Source organism: Bufo bufo, chromosome 3, assembly GCF_905171765.1.
Source record: "Bufo bufo chromosome 3, aBufBuf1.1, whole genome shotgun sequence".
NCBI lineage: Eukaryota > Metazoa > Chordata > Amphibia > Anura > Bufonidae > Bufo > Bufo bufo.
The window spans coordinates 410,527,537-410,552,584 of NC_053391.1; the positions used below are offsets into that span (position 1 = coordinate 410,527,537).

At 42.8% G+C, this 25,048-nt stretch overlaps 3 protein-coding genes across 6 annotated transcripts in view; 1 reads left to right on the plus strand and 2 right to left on the minus strand.

Moving 5' to 3' along the window:
* Positions 1-25,048, plus strand: part of NF1 (neurofibromin 1) — a 259,226-nt gene that overhangs the window by 156,509 nt on the left and 77,669 nt on the right. For all 4 annotated transcript variants that reach the window (XM_040424878.1, XM_040424880.1, XM_040424879.1 and 1 more), the window contains 2 exons: positions 92-202; positions 23,772-24,204. In XM_040424878.1, coding sequence (XP_040280812.1) covers positions 92-202; positions 23,772-24,204 — 544 coding nt within the window. The remainder of the gene's footprint in view (positions 1-91; positions 203-23,771; positions 24,205-25,048) is intronic.
* OMG (oligodendrocyte myelin glycoprotein) lies at positions 2,971-7,039 on the minus strand. Its single transcript, XM_040424883.1, has 2 exons — positions 6,808-7,039; positions 2,971-4,522 (listed from the first exon to the last, which is right to left on the minus strand). Exon 2 carries the CDS (start codon positions 4,514-4,516, stop codon positions 3,203-3,205), a length of 1,314 nt encoding a protein of 437 aa, XP_040280817.1. The 5' UTR covers positions 4,517-4,522; positions 6,808-7,039; the 3' UTR covers positions 2,971-3,202.
* EVI2A (ecotropic viral integration site 2A) lies at positions 18,656-21,650 on the minus strand. The gene is made up of 2 exons (XM_040424884.1): positions 21,447-21,650; positions 18,656-19,803 (listed from the first exon to the last, which is right to left on the minus strand). Exon 2 carries the CDS (start codon positions 19,776-19,778, stop codon positions 19,029-19,031), a length of 750 nt encoding a protein of 249 aa, XP_040280818.1. The 5' UTR covers positions 19,779-19,803; positions 21,447-21,650; the 3' UTR covers positions 18,656-19,028.

Below are 25,048 nucleotides of genomic sequence, written 5' to 3' on the forward strand. Positions count from 1 at the left end.
GTTCCTTCCTTTTTATTATTGAAATGAGTGACGTTCTTGTTGAATTAATTTTGGGTTAATGAGTGTAAATTAATATTTCTGTCTTCTGTAGGCATCAGGTACACGAGAAAGAAGAATTTAAAGCATTAAAAACTCTAAATATATTTTACCAAGCAGGGACATCAAAGGCCGGGAATCCAGTTTTCTACTACATTGCGAGGCGGTAAGTAAAATATTTGTAGATGTCACTTAAAAACTTTGCTTTGATATGGGAAAGTTGTGACCATTTGGGACTGTGTTGCTTACAAGGGAATTGGTTAGTGGCGACACACTTGTTCTACACAATCGGGAACTCTGTGTCACTTTTTACGTAAAGGGTATTTTACTATGTCTATAATAAAGAACAAAAAGAGAAGTTCTTCAGAGGGTCACATCCTGTGAGATGACTAACCACTCTTTTGGGAAAATGGCACAATTTCCCCCCACCTCCAAGCTTTTACTAAAAGGTTTCTGTGAAAGGGTGGTTGGAAATAAGCAGCTGGTAGAATGTAAAATGTCAAATTAGAGAGGAGGAATCCAGCATACACAATTCCTATGAAATTTTGGAAGCATGTGATACATTGGATTTATAGAATATTCTTCTGAAATCAGGGTAGGCCACCAATAAATATTTTTGTGTATGAGTGGCTGTTGTCTAAAGCTTACTAAAATTGTGAACCATCCCTAACCTGAACATAAATTCCTGGATCGGACAATCCAGAATTTTTACTACCACAGCGAGAAGGGGAGGAGATATGTTGTCAGACACCACTGACAGCACTTCTCATGTGGAACAAAAGCTAGGAGATGTTAAGGTCCAGCATGCAGGTTCTTGTTTTTCCTATTTGCAGACTTCGGGGACTGTCGGCTGCCCCCATACACACTAGACTGTCAGCAGATCCATCGATGGTCATTTTAACCGATAATGATCTTTTCTCCTAGTAATCTGCACGGCTATTTCTAACAGATACAGATCAGTTCCACCAGACATTTTCGGATGTGCTAGGAAATGTCTGCAGATAGATAGGAAGCAGGCTGATAAATCCTACATAGACGATGCAAGTGACCCTTTTTACTTACCAACATATGGTTACACTGTGATCAATCTAAAATTGCAGATTTTAGAACTTTACATGGGCAGCCTGAACTTGTGGCATTACTCCTAAATGACTACTGCCCCATGGAGTAACCATGAACTTTGTCTGTTTACTCGTATTCCTGTTAGCCATCCTATGGAAGTGCTCTACAGTCATTATTCTCCAAGCTGAATATGACTGAGTGCACCTACATTTTGGTGCAATTTGGCACATCTCTGTTTACAGTTTCTGCACCTTGTCCAAGGAGCCCTGTTGCTTAATGGAAAAGGGGAGGGGGGACCTCGCTAGGAAAGGGGCATAGCCTAATAAGTAACATAATGCACCACAGTTCTTGTGTAAGATTCTATCTCAAGCTAAGCCACGTGCCTCTCCCTGCACCACATTTACTATCCAGCCTGAGATATTGTGATAAATCTGGTGCAGGTCTGAGCTTATGCCATCTGTAAGATTAGTAAATCTGCCCCAGTGTATTCAGCTGTACAGGTTTAGTGTCTTTAGACTCTGCAGCAGTCGGCATAGGACTGGCATACAGTGCTGGACATAATGCAGCCAGCTGCTGATCTACACTGAGATCATACCGACATATTGTTGAAAGTGACCCCATTTTGTCCACTGTAGCCTTGAGGAAAGCACTTGTTTCCTTTTGACGAAGCAGAAACATTAGAGAGACATTATTAAAGGGACAATTTACATCAAGTGCACCCACATAAATCCGACTGAGTGGATTTACGCAGTAAGGCAACTATAAATGTGATCACGGCAGGTTTTACAGCTATCTACATCACTCTAGATCAGGGGTACTCAACTAGTTTTATTAAAGGTCCACATACCTGGGTCTGCAGTCAGGTGAAGGTCCGAGCTGAACGCCAACAGTAAAGATGCCATGCGATCATGTGATCCATGCGCATGGGGCGCTCTGACGTTATAGTGGATTGCCCCAGGTAAGTCCCAGAATTAGTAATGGCCACATTAGTGCCCCAGTAAGAGTAATGCCCCCATTAGTGCCCCCCTTCTCTGCTTTTGCAAAAAATAAAAAATAAATTAGCATTCACCTGGCTGCGGTGAACATTCGCTGCGGACTGCAAGCTCAGGACCGGTGCTCCAACGTGATGACGTCTTGTAGGTCCTGTCCTGAGCTTCTAGTCAACAGGGAGTGTTCTCCACAACGTGAGCAAATGGAGGTGGAGGTACCGTAATTGTATTTATTTTTTTACTAGCACAAGTAGCGGTGGAGGTAAAGGCTGTACTAATGGGCGTTCCATGATGGAAGCGCTCATTAGTAAGGGTACGTTCACACTTGCAGCAGGACGGATCCAACAGGCTGCTCACCCTGTCAGATCCATCTTGCCACTACTTCGCCGTGCCGCTGCTCTGTGCCCATCGACTATAATAGGGATGGGGGCAGAGCTACGGCGCAGCACGGTGAGAGGCCGCCAGACTAAAAGTACTATATATATATATATATATATATATATATATATATATGGGGTAAGCTTCTATATCCCTCCTTGTGTTATTCTTCCGGTGCCGCCATTATTTTCTTTCTTTTATATATATATATATATATATTTACACCACCAGTCATATGATCATAGGCACTGTTGCACCTATTAGAATTGATGGTGTCCCCTCGAGACATGGCATGTACCCCCTGAATATACATGTAGTTTGGCTGGAGAACCTAGAGTCTAAATTGTCTCTTTTCTAGCTCATAAACATAGACAGAGTCATTGTCATTTTGATAAATTGTTAGTCAATATATGCCTATATTCTATACTGTATAATAAATGACTTTATACAAGATATACAGTATACTGAAAAGTGTTGAGGAGAAAAGTACAAATCAGCTAAAATTACATTCAAGTGAAGTTTAATAAAATCGATCTGAATCATTTTTTGTACAGATATGCATAACATCGGCAGCATTCATCGGTTTGGTGCATTGACATTCATCGTCTCATTCAGTTTTCAAGCAAAGCTGGTAGTACAATTTTGACATCTTTGAGTTGGATGCTAGAATGCTAAACTTTGTGCCAGGCTCATGTGAAAAACGCGTGTTCTTACCTTACCCTGTTTAGACCATGCTTTTATACTATCCTAAGCGTGAGAGGAATGAATAGAAAGGGAACTGTAAAGGATGCAGCTTTCTGGGCTGCAGAGGAAGGTGCAGAGTTGAGGTTAACAGTTGTACGTTGTATATCTACAGATACGGTTGTGCTTGGCATGGCCGCCCCTGGACCATTGTTTGGTCCATCATGATCACTGTTCAGGATCACCTCTGATATTCCATTATCAGTGTTCAGGATCACGGTGGGGCTGTTCATTTCACTTTCCTCTACTTCATTTGAGCTTATGAAAGGGTCCATTTCTTTTCCAAAGTTGTTGAAATCTAAATGGATCATTCCATCTGTGGAGCCTTCATCTGTGAACTGTGAATCTTCTGTGCTTGCGAGCAAGATGTGCTCAGTGGTGAGGAGTGGGGTTGTAGGTAGAGCCTCAGAGAATTGTACCTTCTTGTGCAGTTTTATTTCTTGAACCTCTAGAAAATGAGAATAAATTGTAGTACGTAACGGGTTGTCATCTGTAGTTGCCATTTGTGTTGCTTCGTATGGGGTTAAAAGGACTTCAATGTTCTGTTCCTTGGTGTCATTGCCACAAGGGTTGACATTTTTCCTCGCAGCCACCCACTTGATTAGATAGTCCATGTTTTCTGAGTCCTTGCAGGACCATGGATTATCGTGTAGAGTGATCTCTTTTATATGGAAAATTTGGTCGAAAGCGTTGTTTGGTATGTAGCTGAACCTGTTATTGTGCAGGTATAAGGTTTGGAGTTGAGGCATTCTCACCAGGGTTCCAGGTAGGATCTGAGTGATAAAGTTATGGGATAAATCTATGGTTAGGACGTTGCTTGGCATGTTGGTAGGAACAGTCCAGAGTTGATTGTGGCTGAGGTTCAGCATCTGCAGACTAATGAGTGTATTGTTAATGAAGACTGTCCTCTGCAGGCTGTTCCTGGAGACGTCTAGCACCTTCAGATTCCACTGGTAAGCCGTGTCCAGCTTATGAAGCACTGTTATGTTGTTGTCTGTGGCATACACTTCCCATAGAGATCTTGGCAAGTGAGAAGGCAGGCTCTTGAGCAAGTTGTGTGAGAGGTCTAGTGACCTTAAATTGGTGAACCGAGTCAATTGGTGGTCTAAACTGGAGAAGGGATTGCGAGACAAGTTTAGCTGCGTGATATTGTCTTGCAGTCCATGTGGCAATGCAGTAAAACTTCTGCCAGAACAGTCTACATTTCTGGTTTTCATAGAGCACGAGCACTTCAAGGGGCAGGGGCAGATAATATTTTGTACAGAACATAAAATAATCAGGAGTCCTGGAGAGGGTGTGCGATAGCCCATCCTTGCCTGTAATTATAGGAAAAAAGCAGCCTTTTATCACTGTCTCTACAAACACTGTCTTAAGCAATTTAATATTAAATGTGTTTTTATTCATATGCTAGCTACCAAAATAGTTTTATAGGAACTGGACATTCCAACTTAAAACCGTATAACTAAATAATTGTTTGCACGTATGTATGTGTCTATATATATATATATATATATATATATATATATATATATATATATATATATAATAAAAGTGAAAAAAAATAAAAATATATAAATTACACAATATATAACGGATTGAAATATATATATTTCAATCCGTTATATATTGTGTAATAAATTTTCCCTGAGAGGCTAATCCCCTGAATCACACTTTGTCTAATGTTACTGCAGTAAATGCTACAGTAATTACTTGCATGCACAATACATCCTGTGACCTTTAAGGTAGTAGTCATAAATTAGACTTACCACTTGGTTTTCCCATCCAGAATCAATACTTTGCTAATGCAGGCAGTTATAACCTGGCAGGCATTTATCCCTATGGTTGCTTGAGCTGCATAGTGCTGCCGCGTCGTGCAGGAGCTCTGCATACATCTGATGAGCTATTCGGAGGACTGCAGAGCTGCTGCTACTGCTGACTCAGATATATTGGGGGCATATTGTAGCCAATCCAGCAGACGTGTGATCTCGAATTGTCATCAGTCATCAGGAGGGGGAATGCATGTCTGATGTCTACTTTTTATTATAATAACTTGGAGCTGCTCAGAAATATATCTAGTTATCCCTGCTAGTGTTAGCTGATTAATGTGTCGGTGCCATTGCGTTTTCCCTCTTCCCAATCACACTTTAATGGAAATGTTTATGGTAGCTGTATGAATCACCAAACCTTATTTTACATCTGAGTTGAAATGTTGAGCAATTTTATTTTGCTTTCTTTTACATAATGTAATGATTACTATTGAGCTGGTGTTTTTATGAGCTCTGACTGTGTAACTGAATGTTCCCTGCTTGTTCATTGTCTGTTAAATGGGTTGTGGTAGATGTATTATTAACAGGAGCCACTGCTTAGTTATGACTAATGATGGCCATACACGTCAGATATCTGTCAAACACTGGCCGACAGCTGTTCCTCCTGATTTGGTACCTGTATGTTCTCAATGGAGAGTGTACAAAGTGGCAGTGGCTTTACAATGGTTTTGGCATGTGGAAATGCAGCTTGCCAGGTCTGTTTTTCAGCAGACATCCGACACCTCTATACACATTAGATGGTCGGCCAGTTCCATAGAAATTGACCATCAGTGATTGTGGGCCAAAACCAGGAGTAAAGCCTACACAGAGATGAGATGGAAAGATACGCTTTTCTTCTGGTCCGCTATAACTGATGGAAAACTGATGTGTGAAGTTGTGAACTATGCCTAATGTGTATATCCACCTTAAAGGGCATCTGTCAGCAGTTTTGTACCTGTGAAACTGGCTGACCTGTTACATATGCACTTGGCAGCTGAAGACATCAGTGTTGGTCCCAGCTCCATATATGTCTGCATTGCTGAGAAAAATGATGTGGTGGTAATATATGTAAATGAGCCTCTAGATGCACCCGGGGTATTGCCATTACACCTAGAGGCTCCGCTCTCTCTGCAACTGCTGCGCCCTCTGCACTTTTATGGGCCAGGAGGTGTAAACGTCTTCACTCATGGCATGCCAGTGGCACAAGGTATAGTTGAAGTGTACGCTAGCCTGTAGCTGGCGTAGACTTCAATGTCTGGCGCACGGCAGGGCAGATAGTCAACTCCTTTATTAAGAAGCATCTGCCTCGTAATAAATTAGGCTCATCTCACACAAGTGCAGGGAGATCAGGGCTGGCATATGGCTACGCCAGTCTTAATAAATGTTCCTCAGAGTATTTTTCATGTTTTTGTTTTTTTTAACTGAATTTTGTGACATTTTTGTGTTTTTTTTCCCCCATACCGCTTCTGCTTTTTCTGCTGTTTTAATAGATTCATAATTACCACATTTGAGTCACTATTGAAGTGTATGGGGGATAAACGATTAATCAGGTTACCGCAACAGGTGGTGCGTTCTGCAGTTTACAAAAAAATAAAATCAGTGCAGCACCGAGACTGCACCACAACATGTGACCTGCACTTTTCAAAACTCATTGGCTTGCTTTTACGTTTGTCTGCTTTGGTTTTCAGGCTGCAAGAACCACAACAGTTCACAGTACCCTAAATGGAGAAATTTATCCTCCTTGTGTCACTTGACCACAATATGTGACCTGCCTTAATCATATGTAGTAAACTTACAAATTTAAGAACCACTTTACATCAGAAGTCTGGTGGAGGTGGTGGCAGAAGATGGTCTTCCATTTTATTTGTAATGTTCTCCGCATCCATATCACTTATTTGGAGGTTTAATGGCTCTTGAGCACAGTTTTCTCCTTGCCGATAGAAATTAATTTCAGTAAATGGTTGTAGGGGGTTGTCTTTTAAAGCTTGTTCAGGGAATGCACCAGGTGGTGAAGGCAGTGGAGATTCCTGAGAAAGATCGAGTGGAGGTGGTGGAAATGTCTCGTCATTTAAGCCAATCCTTTGTGAATACGTTTTGACCCCTGGTGCAGCCGGTACAGTTGGTATGTTAATAGCAAAGGTTGCTTTTATTTTTTCCCCATTTGCTTCCTCCTGCTGACCTTGTTGCATATCCCGACCCGTTTTGTCAACCTCTTGTTCATTACTTATTATTGGTGATAGGCTGATGTGTGAGAGGGACATACTTCTGATGTTCATACAGTCTCCTACTTCCTGAATATTTCCGTCTGCCAATGGGGATGGACCTGCCCAGTTTTGGTCATTTGATGTGTTTTTGTTTTTAACATACTTCCGTATTATAATGCCTATTATTATGACCATCATAAGAATTAAAAACCCTCCAACAAATGCACCAGCAAGCCAGCTATACTGGTCGGATTTTTCCTCTGCTGCACCATCGTAGTGTTCTTCCTGTGCATTGTCCATCTGGAAACAAAGGGTGAGAATTATTTGTGTTTTAATAATTGTATTGATAGCTTATTATTACCCGTCTGTGACCCATTCATAACCACTTTGCGGGTGTTGTAAGTTAGGATCGGATCTCAACACAAAAGAAAAAATGTTTACTACCAGAAGCATTGATTTTCTGCTTTAGAAGCAGCTTCTTCTCACCAGCATGGAGCACATTAAAGGGGATGGCCAACTTACCATGAGTTGCTTACTCCTTTAACGGTGTCAGGGAATCTTCCCAGATATGTAGGGTTTTGCTCCCTTGTTCACAATCTAGTCACTGACTGTACACAGTTCCTGTCTGGAACTTGGCTGCTGATGGCCTTAAAGAGGACCTGTCGCCTTTTCTGACATGCCTGTTTTAATAGCTACATGCATTCCCCATGTAATAGCAGTTCTGGAACATCTATTCTTATGTCTGTATGTTGTGCCATTCCTCTATTATCTCTACTAGAAGTTATGAATGAATTGCTAGCAGTCTGCAGTAAGGGTACAGAGGGGTGGTAACCAGTTGGGGGGTGTCCCTGCATAATCTGACAATGGCAGCACTAACTGGTTAGAGTGAGCCTGTGCACTGGTCACCACCCCTCTGTACCCTGAGGCTAGGTCTACACGACGACATGTGTGGCACAACTACACTGCAACATCTTGAATGGTTTTTTTGCGACTGTCGTGTCGCAGTGCGACACCATAGACTACCATTATAAAAATTGTTGCGTGACATTGCTGCAACAAAATGTCATGCGACAAATGTCGTCGTGTAGACCTAGCCTTACTGCAGACTGCTAGCCTTTCATTCCTATCTTCTAGTAGAAATAATAAAGGAATGGCACAACATAGAGACATAAGAATAGATGTTCCAGAATTGTTATCACACAGGGAATGCATGAAGCTATTAAAACAGGGTTGTCATGAATGGTGAAAGGTCCTCTTTAAATAATAGAGACTATAGCACTGTGAATGAATTTGTAAGTTTGTAGTACCGTGCACAGTGTTATTCAGTGGCTGGACAGTTCTGGTGATGTATGTGTGTATATATATATATATATATATATATATAATTTTTTTTACATAATTCCAGTTGAAAAATTGTAATATTTTGTTTGATTGAAAACAGTAATTTTGATCAAAAAAATCAATTTTAGCAAATGTTACTGCTGTTATGCAAATGTTATGCATAAAGCAATCTTTAGTTTGTTCACATACTACTGTTTTCCTTGAGGTTTTTCACTTAGTTACAGCGGTTTAAACATTTACAATATGAGGACCTTCTCAAGATGGCTCCTCTGCCAGTTCTCTGAGGCCAAAACTGCTTTCCCTCACTCCCCATACACACTTGCTGTAGCCAGCAGCTCCCTGCCAGCCAATCAGATTGGATTACTGAGAGACACGCAGTGTGAAGGACCGCCCCTCCATCTTCCTAACTTCTTAGCCGGAGACAGACAAGCCATAGCAACTGTCTTTTAAGGGAGCAGTGGAAAGGGACAGGGGACATTAATGAAAGCTGTTATTATATTTGTAACTTGCTGAAGGACCCGGCTTCGCTTGGGTATATTTAATCTATTTCATTTAATGTTTGTGTGTGTCGTTAAAAGATATCAACACTATCCACTATAACAGTGACCTCCACAGCCCCCCACCCCTTAACACTGACTCGCCGCCCCCCCCTCCCCCACAGTGCCCGTCCCTTAAAATTGGACCTCCACAGCAGCCCACCCCCTTAACTTTGACTTTTACAGCAGCCTTCCCCTTTAACAGTGACTTTCACAGCATACCACCCCCTTGACAGTGACCTCCACTGGGGCCTGCCCCCTTAACAGTGGCCTTTACTGGATAGGGGTCGTGTCCTTTTGAACAGCTCACTCTAACAGTAGCACTGTACTGTCTGAGTGTGAGCTGCAGGGAGAAAGTCCACCTCGCTCCCACCTCTGCAACTGACAGAAGTTTATATTTTACCTTAATTTTTTCAATCACTATCGGCTAAGGAGTGGTGGGGGCGTGGCTTAGCGCGACCTAGAAGTTGATTTTTAACTTCACTTTTTCAATCTCAGTCGGATAAGGAGTGGGAAGGGGCGTGGCATTTTTTTGGATCGGGGGCGTGTCCTTTTCAACCGCTCATTCTAAGACAGCAGCACTGTGCTCCCTCCCACCCCTGCAGCTGACAGAAGTTGATTTTTACCTTCATTTTTTCAATAACTCTCGGGTCAGGAGTGGTAGGGGGCGTGGCCTAACCAGATCACGGGCGTGGTTTTAAGTCTTTTGAGCGTGGACGCATTGTGGCAGGGGGCGTGCCTGGGCTCCTTCCTGCAAGAGTGACGCCCCTCTGGGCACCCTCCTGGCACATTTGCATACCAAATAAACTGGATTTTCAGAGGATAAAAACATCTATTGCTGGAACAAAGACACATCTTGAAATAAGGTACTAAGTGCTATTAGGCCATGGTTTTTCTGCAATAGCGATTATCCTGGTGACAGATTTCCTTAAAGCTCTCCTACAGCAGTGAAGAAAAATGGCTGGGTTGTTATGGAAACCTGGAGTAAAACGGTGTATGTGGAGGCTAACGGACTGTGAGCTTCTATTGGCTGATAAGGGTCATGTGACCAAGCTTGTATTGGCTAATGCATTTTTTTGGAATATATCAGGAGTGGTACGTCCTAGAGAGCTGAGACCTGGTCTAAAACCTTCCAGGACACCTAATGTACCTGTGTGCCAAATTTCGTGATTGTAAATGCGGCGGTGTGGATTCCTTTAGCGGACATACACACATACATACATACATACACACTCGGCTTTATATATTAGATTACAGATCTTTTGACAATCATTGACAGACTAACTCAGGTATACATGCCTAGCTCTGTCAGAAGGATCTGTCAGAAGGATCATATCTCTTATACCAGCTATAATGCCTGTTAGGGATGACCCTGCTGATCAAACTATACCTTTCTTTCCCCAATCCATTGCTGCACTTAGGAGAAATAAATGTTTTTACTATGGTTTACTATTGTACACAAACATAGAAAAGGATTCTTTACGGTAAGAGCAGTGAGACTATGGAACTCTCTGCCTGAGGAGGTGGTGATGGTGAGTACAATAAAGGAATTCAAGAGGGGCCTGGATATATTTCTGGAGCGTAATAATATTATAGGCTATAGCTACTAGAGAGGGGTCGTTGATCCAGGGAGATATTCTGATTGCCTGATTGGAGTCGGGAAGGAATTTTTTATTCCCCTAAAGTGGAGAAAATTGGCTTCTACCTCACAGGGTTTTTTTGCCTTCCTCTGGATCAACTTGCAGGATAACAGGCCGAACTGGATGGACAAATGTCTTTTTTCGGCCTTATGTACTATGTTACTATGTTACTATGCAAATTAGGGCTTAAAGGGAATCTGTCACCTATTTTGAGCCTATAATACTGTTAACATAGCAATGTGCAATATAGTACCTTCATTCCAGCATGTGTCCTCTTTCTTTTATTCAACTTTACATTCAGATTTTTCTGATATGCAAATTAAGTCTCAAGGTGCCCAGAGGGGTGTTATTACTCTGCTCTAGTGCCCAGTAACGCCCCCCTGCAGTGCCAGGCCCGTCTTTCTTCCAAGCCCAGCACGCCTCCTAAGAAATAAATGTACTCCTACATCCTTGCCGAACGGCGCCGCCCCCTCCCCTACGTCATTTCATTTATTCACTGCACCGTCCTTGCTTCCTCCTCTCTTGGCCTCCGAAATCCTGGGCAGGCGAAGTATCGCTGAGTGCCTGCGCCTGTACGATACTCCTGAGGGCAACAGCGCTCCGTCTCTGGGCTCGTAACATGCCCAGTGACACTATTGAGGCTGTTGCCCTCAGGAGCATCGTACAGGCGCAGGCACTCAGCGATACTTCGCCTGCCCAGGATTTCGGAGGCCAAGAGAGGAGGAAGCAAGGACGGTGCAGTGAATAAATGAAATGACGTAGGGGAGGGGGCGGCGCCGTTCGGCAAGGATGTAGGAGTACATTTATTTCTTAGGAGGCGTGCTGGGCTTGGAAGAAAGACGGGCCTGGCACTGCAGGGAAGCGTTACTGGGCACTAGAGCAGAGTAAAGCTACTTTCACACTACCGTTCAGAGCGGGTCCGTCTGATGTCTGCACAGACGGATCCGCTCCTATAATGCAGACGTTTGGATCCGTTCAGAACGGATCCGTCTGCATTATAGTTTAAAAAAAATTCTAAGTGTGAAAGTAGCCTGAACGGATCCGTCCAGACTTTACATTGAAAGTCAATGGGGGACGGATCTGTTTGAAGATTGAGCCATATAGTGTCAAATTCAAACGGATCCGTCCCCATTGACTTACATTGTAAGTCTGGACGGATCCGCTTGCCTCCGCACGGCCAGGCGGACAACCGAACGCTGCTGAGCGGAGCGGAGGCTGAACGCCGCCAGACTGATGCATTCTGAGCGGATCCGCGTCCACTCAGAATGCATTAGGGCTGGACGGATGCGTTCGGGGCCGCTTGTGAGCCCCTTCAAACGGAGCTCTCAAGCGGAGCCCCGAACGCTAGTGTGAAAGGAGCCTAATAACGCCCCTCTGGGCACCTTGAGACTTAATTTGCATATCAGAAAAATCGCTTTTTCATCTGAATGTAAAGTTGAATAAAAGAAAGAGGACACATGCAGGAATGAAGGTACTTTATTGCACATTGCTATGTTAACAGTATTATAGGCTCAAAATAGGTGACCGATTCCCTTTAAGTGCACCGAGTGGGTCCTAGCTGCTCTGTGCAACTTCCTTGTTTACTCCCTTTTCCTTTTGATTGACAGGGACAGGCATCCCGGTTGAGGAGTGTCCAGGGAAGCAGTACTGAGGAGCTAAAGTGCACTGAGTGGCTAGGGCTCAGTGCACTTAAGCCCTCATTTGCATAAAAAAATAACTTTTATTCTCCTTAAGGCTTCGTTCACATCACCGTTCAGCCTTTCCGTTCTCCTGCTTCGTTTAGGACGGAAAAGGCACATAACTGACGTCAAACTGAGTCAAACGGAGCCCTTAGGACCCCTTAGACTATAATGGGGTCCGTTATGTTTCCGCTCAGAAGATGATTTTTAAGCGGAGACAATAGTCCTGCATGCACAACTTTTGTCTCCGCTTAAAAATCATCTTCTGAGCGGAAACATAACGGACCCCATTATAGTCTGTGGGGTTCTAAGGGCTCCGTTTGCTTCAGTTTGGCGTCAGTTATGTGCCTTTTCCGTCCTAAACGGAACAGGAGAACGGAAAGGCTGAACGGTGATGTGAACGAAGCCTAATGCAGCAACAGATCGGGGGAAAAAAAGAAATGTTTCAGCCCTTCCAAGGCTGCTTTTATAGGGTCTGTCCTGCTAACAGATGCCCTTTATTCGTGACACATCCACTTTAATGTGCTGGACTCCAATTTGAGCTAGACATTCAAGAAACAGATAGTCACAATGAATTGTGATTGAACAGTGGTTCTGCCCTCTCCATAATCTATTGTAATGTAAGTTGTAGTAAGTGAGGCATTTTATTTCATCGCATGTGTTCCTTTTTCTTTTAATTTTGCGTAAACCGTTTCCTGGCTGAGTGGTTTCCTCCCTTGGCTAATAGTGTGTGTTAATCCCTTGAAACTAAGTGAGTTTTTGTGTATCCACAGATTTGAACAGAACTGTTCAGGGCCTGTGCCTCTGGGGGCAGTTTTTTCTTGCAGCCAATAATATGTGGATGCTATTATTTCTCTAGTATACTGTTTTTAAAGGTGTTATCCCATGATTAATGTAAAAAAAATCTGACAATTTCTAGTAAAGCTAGAACCAGCCCTGTACCTCACCTGGATCTAGAGATCTTTCCATTCATTACTGTGCTAGATTTATATCAAGCGAGTAGCTCAAGGGGAGTGTCCTTTCTGCTGCAGCTCAGGGGCTTGTCCTTTCTGCTGCAGCTCAGGGGCTTGTCCTTTCTGCTGCAGCTCAGGGGCTTGTCCTTTCTGCTGCAGCTCAGGGGCGTGTCCTTTCTGCTGCAGCTCAGGGGCGTGTCCTTTCTGCTGCAGCTCAGGGGCGTGTCCTTTCTGCTGCAGCTCTCTCCCTATCACAGCTCAGGAGGCAGTTGAAGGATGAAACTGAGCATGTGTGGCCATCTCAGTGAGCAGGTCAAAGAAATAAGAAAAAAAAAACAGCAGGTGGCGCTATACAGATACATTTTATTGAATAGCTCACTGGCTATGCTAAATGTTTTATTACATGCAATTACAAAAGTATTCAGACCCAGGTGCTGGATTGAAAAATTTAGAATATTTTTCATGGGTCGACCGCTTTAATGTCCCCTTTCCATTTACCTGCTTTGCAGCTAACCATATCATTTATAAAGGTGGCATTCTAGCGATGTGGTCACATGGAAGTCACATGAGCGCTTAGCATTGTACATTCATACGCTGAACATTTATGAACCAGACATGACATTACACCTTGAATGTGTAGATGTTGTGGGTATAGCAAAAATGCAGCTGCACTGTGTGAATACTCCCTTGCTTTCCAGCATACTGTTTGCATGAGTGCAGCCTCCATGCACTGAAGAAAGTGGGGGAGATTTATCAGTTGCCCATAGCAACCAGTCAGATTCTACCTGTTATTTATTACAGCTCCTTTGGAAAGTGAAAGGTGGAAGCTGATTGGTTGCTATGGGCAGCTAAGCCAGTTCTGCTTTACACCAGTTTGATAAATCTCCCCCAGTATAATCGATATCCACTCTTGGATTTTGGTTTACACTTCAGTCCTTAGGTAGAAGTTCTCAACAGTGTAGTACTAGTACTGCCTGATATGATGCCTAATGCGTAGCGTCCTGTGCTTTGAGTTTGGGCAGGTAGCCAGTTATTTTGAGACTGTGCTTGGGTATAACCAGTCGTGGTAATGTATATCAAAGGTAGCAATACATCATGGCTATCATGAAGGGATAGCTGAAGGCATTGACCGCTGTGTAGTGATGGGTGCCAGCATGTACTCACCAGCTCTCGGTGGCTTTCTACAAGTCTGACGCGAAGTGGTAGTGAAAAAGTTGCGGTAATCTTTTCTACTGCAGATGGTATGGATGCCGTATAAAAAAAGGAAGTGGCCGGGAGCTTCAGGAAGTGTAACGGCGTGTGATGTGTTAAGACCTGGCCATTGGTACGCTTGGTGAAAGGGGTGTTACCATCGCAGCAAGTAGAGGGTACTCATGATGTACAATTGTCCATGATGCTTTATGTATAAATTCCTCGGCTTCTATGCTTAGTCACTCAGCGGCTACCTTCATCATTCAGATTTGTCTAGGCAGCACAAAGCGCTCTCCCGTCCATCTTCTTCCTACACTGATACATTGTAACAAAGTTCAGCTGTGTGATTGGTATTGGAACAGAACTTCTTTAACTTACAATCTCAAACTATTTTACTTTGACATTTTAGCTGCAAAAATTGGTCAATAATCTAAAAGGTTCTCGTAGAATAATGCACCACGGATTGTATTCGTAATATTAAAGTTAGTCACGAGGATATTTTCACACACGCCAAATATTCCAGCTGAAAGCGTTTTGCAGGAGCAGCAACTTAAACTACTTTCACACTGGCGTTTTGGCTTTCCGTTTCTGAGATCCGTTCAGGGCTCTCACAAGCGGTCCAAAACGGATCAGTTTTGCCCTAATGCATTCTGAATGGAAAAGGATCAGAATGCATCAGTTTGCCTCCATTTCGCTTTGGCGGCGGACAACAAAACGCTTACTGCCTGATGAAGCAGAGCCAAACGGATCCGTCCTGGCACACAATGTAAGTCAATGGGGACGGACTTTCAATGGTGTTCATGACGGATCAGTTATGGCTATAGAAGACATAATACAACTGGATCCGTTCATGACTGATGCACGCGGTTGTATTACTGTAACGGAAGCGTTTTTGCAGATCCATGACGTATCCGTAAAAAACATTAGTGTGAAAGTAGCCTAATCTGATCCACACACGTTGGGGGGGGGGGGGGGGGGGGGGGAAATATCAGTGCAGAAAGTGACATGTGCTGATATTAAAAGGGTTGTCTGGGGGTGGGGGGATATTTTGGGAAGGGCTTGTAAAAGTAGGATTAGGCTACATGCACACGAACTGATGTGTTTTACGGTCCGCAAAAACGGGTGACGTCCGTATGTCATCCGTTCTTTTTGCGGATCCATTGTAATAATGCATATCCTTGTCTGCAATACGGACAAGAATAGGACATGCTCTATTTATTTTTTATTTTTTTGCGGGGCTACGGAACGGACATAAGGATAGTATATGGTGTGCTGTCAGCATTTTTTGCGGACCGCATCCTATCCGCAAAAAAAAAAAAACAGAACGGACACGGAAACTAAATACGTTCGTGTGCATGTAGCCTAAGAAAGATAAAAGAAAGGAAATTGACCCAGACTGATCCCCCATTGCGTAGTGGGTCCTTGTTGGTCCTTACCCCCTAGTACCATCTCCAGATGTGAGAACTTCCTGCTCAGCCAGTCACTTGCCGGGCTCATCTCAGTTACTGATTGGGCGTTTCCTACGTGTTTTGACGCAGTTTGTTGTAATGACAGTGACCGCTTTCCGAATGGAAACTGCATTCTTCATGATAGTACATATTGACTAAGCAGCCCTACTTTGTAGTCTGTGCTGGAAATTTCTGCAGCAATTGAGCTATATTTTTAGAAGAAGAGGAAGAATGCATGAGTGCAGAAGGTTCTACAAAAGGGCCATGCCCTTCATCAGCATACATTAAGCATGTTCCTCTTTCTGACATCAACACTAAAAATTTGAATGTATGTGGTACACAATTTGTATGATAGAGCTCCATGGATTTGTTCAGTCTGGCAGCAGGCGAGGGAAGTACTAAAGAGAACATATATTTATATTTGTTTTTGAGCATGGTTAGGGCTGGGTGATGGTGACAAAAATGAAAGTCCCGATTTAATTGAAAGAGTAACCTCGGCTTCAGGACACCAGGTTTCAGGTCCAAACAGTTCATTTATTGTGATACACCAGCACAAGCAAAATGACAAAAATAATAAACTCGCCCGTCCAGGCTCTAACTAAACATAATATTCCTGACTCACCTAAGTCCCTGTTCACACCCTGTGAACACATGCGGCTTTCTCAGCCAATGTCCCACAGCCTCCTGGCTGTACAGAGCACAGTACGCCCACTGTCTCCAGTCCAGTGTCTCTTGGGGAATCGTGGTCACTCAGCCCTCCTGGCTTGGACCACACAGAGCCTCCAGGCCTCTGTCCACAGGCAACACACTCCCCCCTTGCTGACACTTTGGGAGGAGCTTTGTGCCAACCTGAGTACCTCCAGCTGGTCTCACCTGTGGTGGAATAGCGGTGTGGACCGCACTATCCACCCCTTCCTTGCCTCTACCGTGTGTGAGACCGGTCACTGTCTCACTAATTTTATATATATATATATATATGTAATTTATTTATTAGTACTGTTTGTATAGGACTTTACAATATTTAACCCCTTAGTGACCAGCCTCTTTTGGGCCTTACGGACCCAGCATTTTTCTTCCTTTTTTCATAGTCTCCTTGCAAGAGCTATAGCTTTATTTTTCCGTTTATGTAGCTGTATGAGGGCTTTTTTGTGGGACAAATTGTAGTTTTTAATGGGGTACACATAACTTTCTGATTTCTTAATTCTTTCTGAGAGGGAAATATAGAAAAAGCAGCAATACTGAAACTGAGTTTTTGCGTTATAAATTTACCACATTCATTTTTCAGCATAAATAACATATATTTATTCTTTGGATCAGTACAATTACAGCGATACTAAATACATGTTTGTTTTTTGTTTTTTTACTGCTTTTGTGTAATAAAGCCCCTACACCCGTATGGACCTGCCTATACGCACATCGGCATCCTGCAAATGAGTCTGCTTCCTCTGTCACCGCATACATGCGGTGTGTGCCATTGCCCACGGCATGTAAGGCTGGGTTCACACTTGAGCGTTTTACAGCGCGTTCAAACGCACTGTAAAACGCCCAACACATGAAAACCAATGCTTCCCTATGGCCCTGGTTCTCACTTGAGCGTTTTACAGCGCTGAAAAACGCGCTGTAAAACGCCCTACGCTCAAACAAGTACTTGAGCTTCTTTGGGGCGTTTTGACGCGCGTTTGTGGCCATAGGACATTGCAGTCAATCACACAAACACGCGTCAAACGCGCGTTTATTATTGCAAAAAACGCTGGTCAAAAACGTGCGTTAAACGCGCATATCAAAGACGCTCAGGTCTGACCCCAGCCTAAGAGGTTAAACAGCACAGATCGACACTGTTGCTGGTCCAAGGGACCCGTGCAGTGCTTAGGCGGCCCAGCCTAAGGCCCCTTAGTGACTGCTGTAAAAAAAAAAAAAAGTGGTCACTAAGGGATTAAGGAAAAACCGAACTGAAACAAAAGTCATAGGCAAAGTTCCATCGGTTAATTGGGCTGATGGACGGTTTATCAATTAGTCGCCCAGCCCTAGTTGATGTAACAAATGAAAATCAGACATCATATAGTACATGACAATCTCTTTCTAACAAAGTTGCAACCAGCCCTGTACCTCACATGGATCCAGAGATCTCCCCATTGCTTGGCTAGATTTATTTCAGGCTGGCAGCTCAGGGGGCATGCCCTTTCTGCTGCAGTTCTTTCCCTGTAACTGCGACAGCCTCTAACAGATATGGCTGGTGACAGTTGAAGATTTAAACTGAGCGCATGCGACCACCTGAGTGAGGTGGACGGAAACATAAGAAAAAGAATAAACAGCAGGCGGCACTATACAGATTTTATTTTATTTTATAGCACAGTGGCTATACAAAATTTTAATTACATGAAATTACAAAAGTATTCAGTTCCAAGTGCTGGTTTGAAAAATGTAGAATATTTTTTGGTGTGAACTCCTTTACTCTTATAAAACAGGAAGCGTTATTTTACTTTGTGCCATAACAAAAACGGAGAATGTATAAAAACTAGTAAGCACCAGATATATGTAACTCTCCATTCAGAATGCATTAGGATAAAACTGATCAGTTCTTTTCCGGATTTGAGCCCCTAGGACAGAACTCAGCGCCGGAAAAAAATAACGCTAGTGTGAAAGTACCCTTAAGTCAAACTTTTACTTTTGATTTCTCCAGTGCATCTAGAACAAAAATAGTACCGTAACTTTGAAAACGATATTGGTTAAAGTATCCTACTGTATTGTGTCTAAAGCTCCTGTGCAGACCTATTTGTCTCCATGGTTACAGGGTTTGTTGTCTGGTCCTGCAGTGGTGTTATGTCACTTTTACCTGCTGCCTCTACATCTAGTATTTTCTTGTATGACGTCTACAAAGTTTTTTCAAAGTTCAATGCCTTCTTGTCATAAAAGTCCAAGTTTTCTACTGTCAAACTAAAAAAAATAGCAGTCCGAGACAAAATATTCAGTAAGGTTTCATCCCATAGATCCAACTCAGAGTTTGGTACAGTGAAGTACCGAATGTTCAGACTTCTACTGTGGATATAGTGGTCATAGTTGCAGTTGTGAAGCTTTTGTTTTCCTCTGTGTCCTCTCTCGATCTGGCTAGGGTAGGAGTTGCCATCAGTTTAAGCTTTTCAATTGTATTGGTATCTCCCAGTGAAATCTCATCCATGGTTAAATTGGCTTCATGAGCCTTCTTCTGCCAGGTTTCCATGCCTAATGGCCACAAAATACTTGATGCGCTTAGAAAGTCCCCATTGCTTCTTGCTTGGCGCTTTGATTGTGTTAGCTTTGCCTTTAGAGCCGATACCTTGTTTGCCAGCACCACTGTACATATGATTAACACTGCAATAATAAATACCAACACGGCTATGACGAGGACGCAGATTATTATTCCCGTCTTGTATTTCTCATCGACTGTACAGGTTGCAGTAGCTGTGATGTTTGGGTTGTGGGGTATGACAGTATAGTTGCTTTGAACCCCCTTTGTTTCCTTACTTGTCGTTTGTTGGGTGACGTTATATGAAACTGTTGTCCTAGTGGGTTTATTAGTAGTTACGCCTTGTCCTCGAAGTTCTGGAGCAATTTTATACACAGAGGTTGTAGAATTGTCTTCATGAAGGGACAGGAAATGAACTGGAGCATCAGATGTGCTGTTTATGTCGGTTATGACTAGTTTATCGGTGTTGAAATTGGCGATGCCTACTTCTGCTTTACAACTGAAAGAAAGAAACAGTATGACAAGATGCAGTGAAGGCTGCATGTTCTTCATGTGGCTTTCTTGAGTCCTTTGGTATCTGCCAAGTAAAGAAAACATGATGATGGCCAGTGATTTGAGGGTTAGATTATAAATTCACTAAGATGTAAAAGAAACATTACTTCTCCCTGTTTTAAAAATCTTTTTTAGGGCTCATGCTGGGGAAGGTTTTCCTGACCTCACATGACTGGACCCAATCAAGGACTAGGCTCAGAATATACAAGATATATCCTTAAGCCTAAGCTTTTTAGACTTTGTATCGTGTAACGGAGAACAATACATTCATCCCTCCTTGCTAAACGGTGACTATGGCCAGCAATCCTATATACCCGTACAAAGTGCAAACAAAAAGCTCCAAAAACAATTTAATAGGGTATAGATTTTCTAAACCTTTCATGTCGAGAGCTGACCCTTGGGTTTTTATGTCCCTTTTGTTATAACGTAAAAAAAAAAATCCAATACAGCAGGATGGATTGTTCAGTAGATTAGATTTTCTGTATAAACTGTAGAGCAGAATGGGTAAAAACTATTACGCACTTCACCGATCCCCACCGCTGCTGTTCCAGCGCTTATTGGGTTCCCATTGGTGTCCATTTCCAGGTTGCAGCTCGAAACAAAGGAATTGCCTGCAGATGTCTGCCCAGCTAATCCCTGGATGAGGCAGCTTACTGCTGTGACCAGTGATTGGTTCAGCAAGCAACTCCTGCCATTTCTTGTGTGAGCCAGAACCTGTGATAGCTGGGACCTGGTGGGTGTCGGAATGACTAAATTGGTAAGAAATGTTTGTGTTTTTTTTTCATTATTTATTTTTTTGCCCATTTCTGCACCATATAGCTGAAATATCTTCTCACTGCATAACACCTTTTCATGCTTCTGACCATTTATGAGATCTAGAAGCATGGACAGTGTTTAGAAGATGTACCCAAGAAAGATGGCACATGCTCTGTCTCCCAGGTTTCCATATGCAGCATCCCAAATTGCCACATCTTGACTTTTGGTTTGTGGCAGGACTGCCATTTTTTCTCCTACACAATACAGTACGTGTCTGTATGTTGTGGAAGTAGATGTCACTGCGATTATCTGGTCATATGATGTAGCGTCTGGGGAATTTCCAGGCGGCTATAGAGAATTGTTATCAATATCCTCCTTGCTGATAGGAATTACACATTTGTGAATAACGACTATGTGAATGGACAGAAGTCTGCCGATTTGGGTTAAATATGGTCATACGTCTGTCAGGTTAGCATGCCGTTCCTCTGGACTCTTGTGTAACAATGATTTGTGTAGGTTTTTGCCTCTTTTCTGTAAACACGTATGTGGTCAGTACATTTTTTTTATGACTCTCTAACACTACCACAGTTTATCAAAGTGATTTTGGAAATTCATCAAACTTTTGCCCCTTAGGGTGCTGCCACACTTTCAGGTTTTTTTAAGCCAAAATCCAGGTTTGGATCATAAAAGGTGAGAAAGTATGAAGAACAGCTACTACTCCACTTTTCTGAATCCACTCCTGGTTTTGGCATCGACAAACCTGAATGTGTGGCCGTACTCTTGTACTTTGATACTGTAGTATGTTTTACAAGTTGTTGTAATTACTGATCTCAGTGAGGTGTGCTTAATATGCCGTGGTCGGCATAAAATGGTGACTTAGAAGTGTGATAGAATTGGTCAGTTTGTGCTCACCTTGGTAGTCGTCTTCACTCAGGACGTCTGTTGAATCTGTGTCGCACCGGTTGCAAAGCCTTCCTTACTCTTGAAATCTTGTTGTGCTCTGAAGATCGCCTTGCTGCTGTTTCCTTTAGTGTTAGACCACAGAGCTGTCAGACTTCCGCTTTTGATTTTGCTCATGCTCAATGTTACGCTAGCTTATAAAAAAGACCTAACCCCGTGCCTTAAGTAAATAGTCTGAGGGTGATGTCATCTACAAGATAAAGCTTATGGAGTAAAGTTCTACAATGGGTTTTATCTTTACAGCAAGGAGATGAGACTAAGGAGGAGTTTGTGTGTCAGTGCTGAGTCAGTAGCTATAGGTGAAGGAAATGGGGGACTTGTATGATCTTGTTGTGTTCATCCATAGCACATGCACGTACTGCTACTGCGATTGATCAGATTTGTATTGTACAGGGTGATAAACGAATGCCTAAGTAAATGTGCCTGGAGGTATCTTCTGGTCATAGAGGTGATGGAAGATGATTAATATTAACTACACTACCGTAATATTTGAGTTTTAAGATTTAATTATTATTTATTTTATTTTTTGCTAGTACTGTTACTAGTTGTCAGAGATAATTAAACATCTCAGACAAGCCCCTGTAATGGTCAAATATAAAAAAATAGATTATACTTACCTCTTAAGTGCCAGTGGTGGTCGTCCTTGTTTTACAAATTGGCAGTATACTGGCGAGTATAGTGATTGGCTGCTGCGGTTGCACATCGCCAGCACTATAACACGATGTATGGTGCGTCACCGCTGCAGCCAATCGCTGTCCTCAGCAGTAGGCCACTGAAGACGGGGTTTGGCTGCAGCGGGTATGTGCCATATACTGGCACGTCAGTGCTGCAGTTTGCAAACAAGAAGAGGCAGGAGTACTGGACTGGAGGTTGCACATGGCCAGCACTATAACACGATGTATGGTGCGTCACTGCTGCAGCCAATCGCTGTCCTCAGCAGTAGGCCACTGAAGACGGGGTTTGGCTGCAGCGGGTATGTGCCATATTCTGGCACGTCAGCGCTGCAGTTTGCAAACAAGAAGAGGCAGGAGTACTGGACTGGAGGTTGCACATAGCCAGCACTATAACACGATGTATGGTGCGTCACTGCTGCAGCCAATCGCTGTCCTCAGCAGTAGGCCACTGAAGACGGGGTTTGGCTGCAGCGGGTATGTGCCATATTCTGGCACGTCAGCGCTGCAGTTTGCAAACAAGAAGAGGCAGGAGTACTGGACTGGAGGTTGCACATAGCCAGCACTATAACACGATGTATGGTGCGTCACTGCTGCAGCCAATCGCTGTCCTCATCAGTAGGCCACTGAAGACAGGGTTTGGCTGCAGCGGGTATGTGCCATATACTGGCACGTCAGTGCTGCAGTTTGCAAACAAGAAGAGGCAGGAGTACTGGACAGGAGGGCACAGAACAACACTGGCGAATAGTAAGTACAAAGATTTTTTATTTCGCAGCATTCATGGGCTTGTCCTAGAATTTTAACTATTTCAGAAAGCCTTTTAAACTTTGCACATCGCATATGCTGTTTTCGATCAAAAAAGGTTTGTCAAGACAGGCTGACAGTCTACTGTGTGTAAGGAGCCCCTAGACAGATGACCCCCTTTAAAAATATTCTTGTAAAGACATAACTTCTTTTATGTGTGGAAATTCAGCAGGAAATGCCCTGCCTTGGTACCTAGGAAGTGGTGTAGTATTATTTTCTAAATGATTGTTATGTACATTTTTGCATTGGGCCATGTACAGGTAAATCGGAAATTAGAGCAGTTGACAAAGTTTGATAAAGTTTCACGCAAAGATCTTGCTATATTTCATTCATCTGCTTTGGCTGTTTTTGCAAAAATGCAAAAAAAGTGCAGCCAAATATGTTGTCATTGAAATTATTTTCTCAACCTGGCAAACTCCTCGTTCTATTATCGATAGAAAACGCTGACAAAATGAAAGGCTCTACCCTCTGACATCTGATATTGCTGCACTTTCCTGTTGTGACGTCTGCAAAAATTGCTACTGCAACAAAAAAAATGATCATTCCTCTAAGAATAAGAAACAATACTAAATACTGAACTTTCTTTACTACTGTAACTTATGATTAGCTAATATAGCAATTTTATGTGGGAAATCCTCTTTGATTATGCCTACAGCTTTGATGGATGCAAATAACTCAACACACAGGATTGTAATAGGAAATAATAATTTGTATTGAGAACACTTATGGCTGTATACAAATACTTTGTGCTTAATAAGGCTAGTGCACATCTCCTATAACTTTTGTTTTTGGCTTCCTGCAGGTTTAAGACTGGTCAAATAAACGGAGATTTATTGATCTACCATGTCCTTCTGACTTTAAAGCCATACTATGCCAAGCCATATGAGATAGTGGTAGATCTCACACACGCTGGGCCCAGCAATCGTTTCAAGACAGACTTCCTTTCGAAATGGTTTGTGGTTTTTCCTGGCTTTGCTTATGAAAATGTGACAGCCGTTTATATCTACAACTGTAACTCCTGGGTGAGGGAATATACTAAATACCATGAGCGGCTGTTAACTGGACTGAAGGGCAGCAAGAGGCTGATTTTCATTGATCCATCGGGAAAGTTGGGCGAACACATAGAACACGATCAGCAGAAACTCCCAGCTGCCACACTTGCTTTGGAAGAGGACTTGAAGCTGTTCCATAATGCACTTAAACTGGCCCACAAAGACACTAAAGTGTCCATAAAAGTAAGTGGTTGCTTAATAAAGTTTCATTATAACCCTTTTAGGCTACTTTCACACTGCCGTTTCTGGGTCCGCCTGTGAGATCCATTTCAAGGCTCTCACAAGCGGCCCCAAACGGATCAGTTTAGCCCCAATGCATTCTGAATGGATAAGGATCAGTTTGGCTCCGTTCCGCCTCCATTCCACTCTGGAGGCGGACACCAAAACGCTTTGGTGTCCGCCTGGCGATGCGGAGCCAAACGGATGCGTCCTGACTTACAATGTAAGTCAATGGAGACGGATCCGTTTACATTGACACAATATGGTGCAATTGTAAACGGAACCGTCCCCCATTGACTTTCAATGTAAGTCAGGACAGATCCGTTTAACTTAGACTTAGACTTTTTTTTGACAGAGTAAGGCAGACGAATCCATTATGAACGGATACCAGCGTTTACATTATGTGTGCGGATCCGTCTGCCGAGCTACCAGACGGATCCGCACCTAAACGCAGGTGTGAAAGTAGCTTTAGAGCCAATATAACTTTAATACATTTCCAGATATAAAACCTTTTGTCATTTTGATCCTTGCTTACAGAATTGAAGATCCTGTAGGAACTGGTTAGTAGGACTGTAATATTAAAGAAGCACTCCAGCAAAGTTTATTTTAAATTTTTTTTTTTTTTTTTTTTGCCTGTATAGTATTTATTAAATAATAGTCAACTGTTGTGTTTCTTGTGTATACTTTTTGTAATTAAAGTGACAATTATTCATCTGCTGCCCTAGTTTCTTCCTACCCTCTGATACGGCCTACATTTTCCACAAACTCTATGTATTTCCGCGCTATGGAGCTTCAGCCTGCCTCCTGC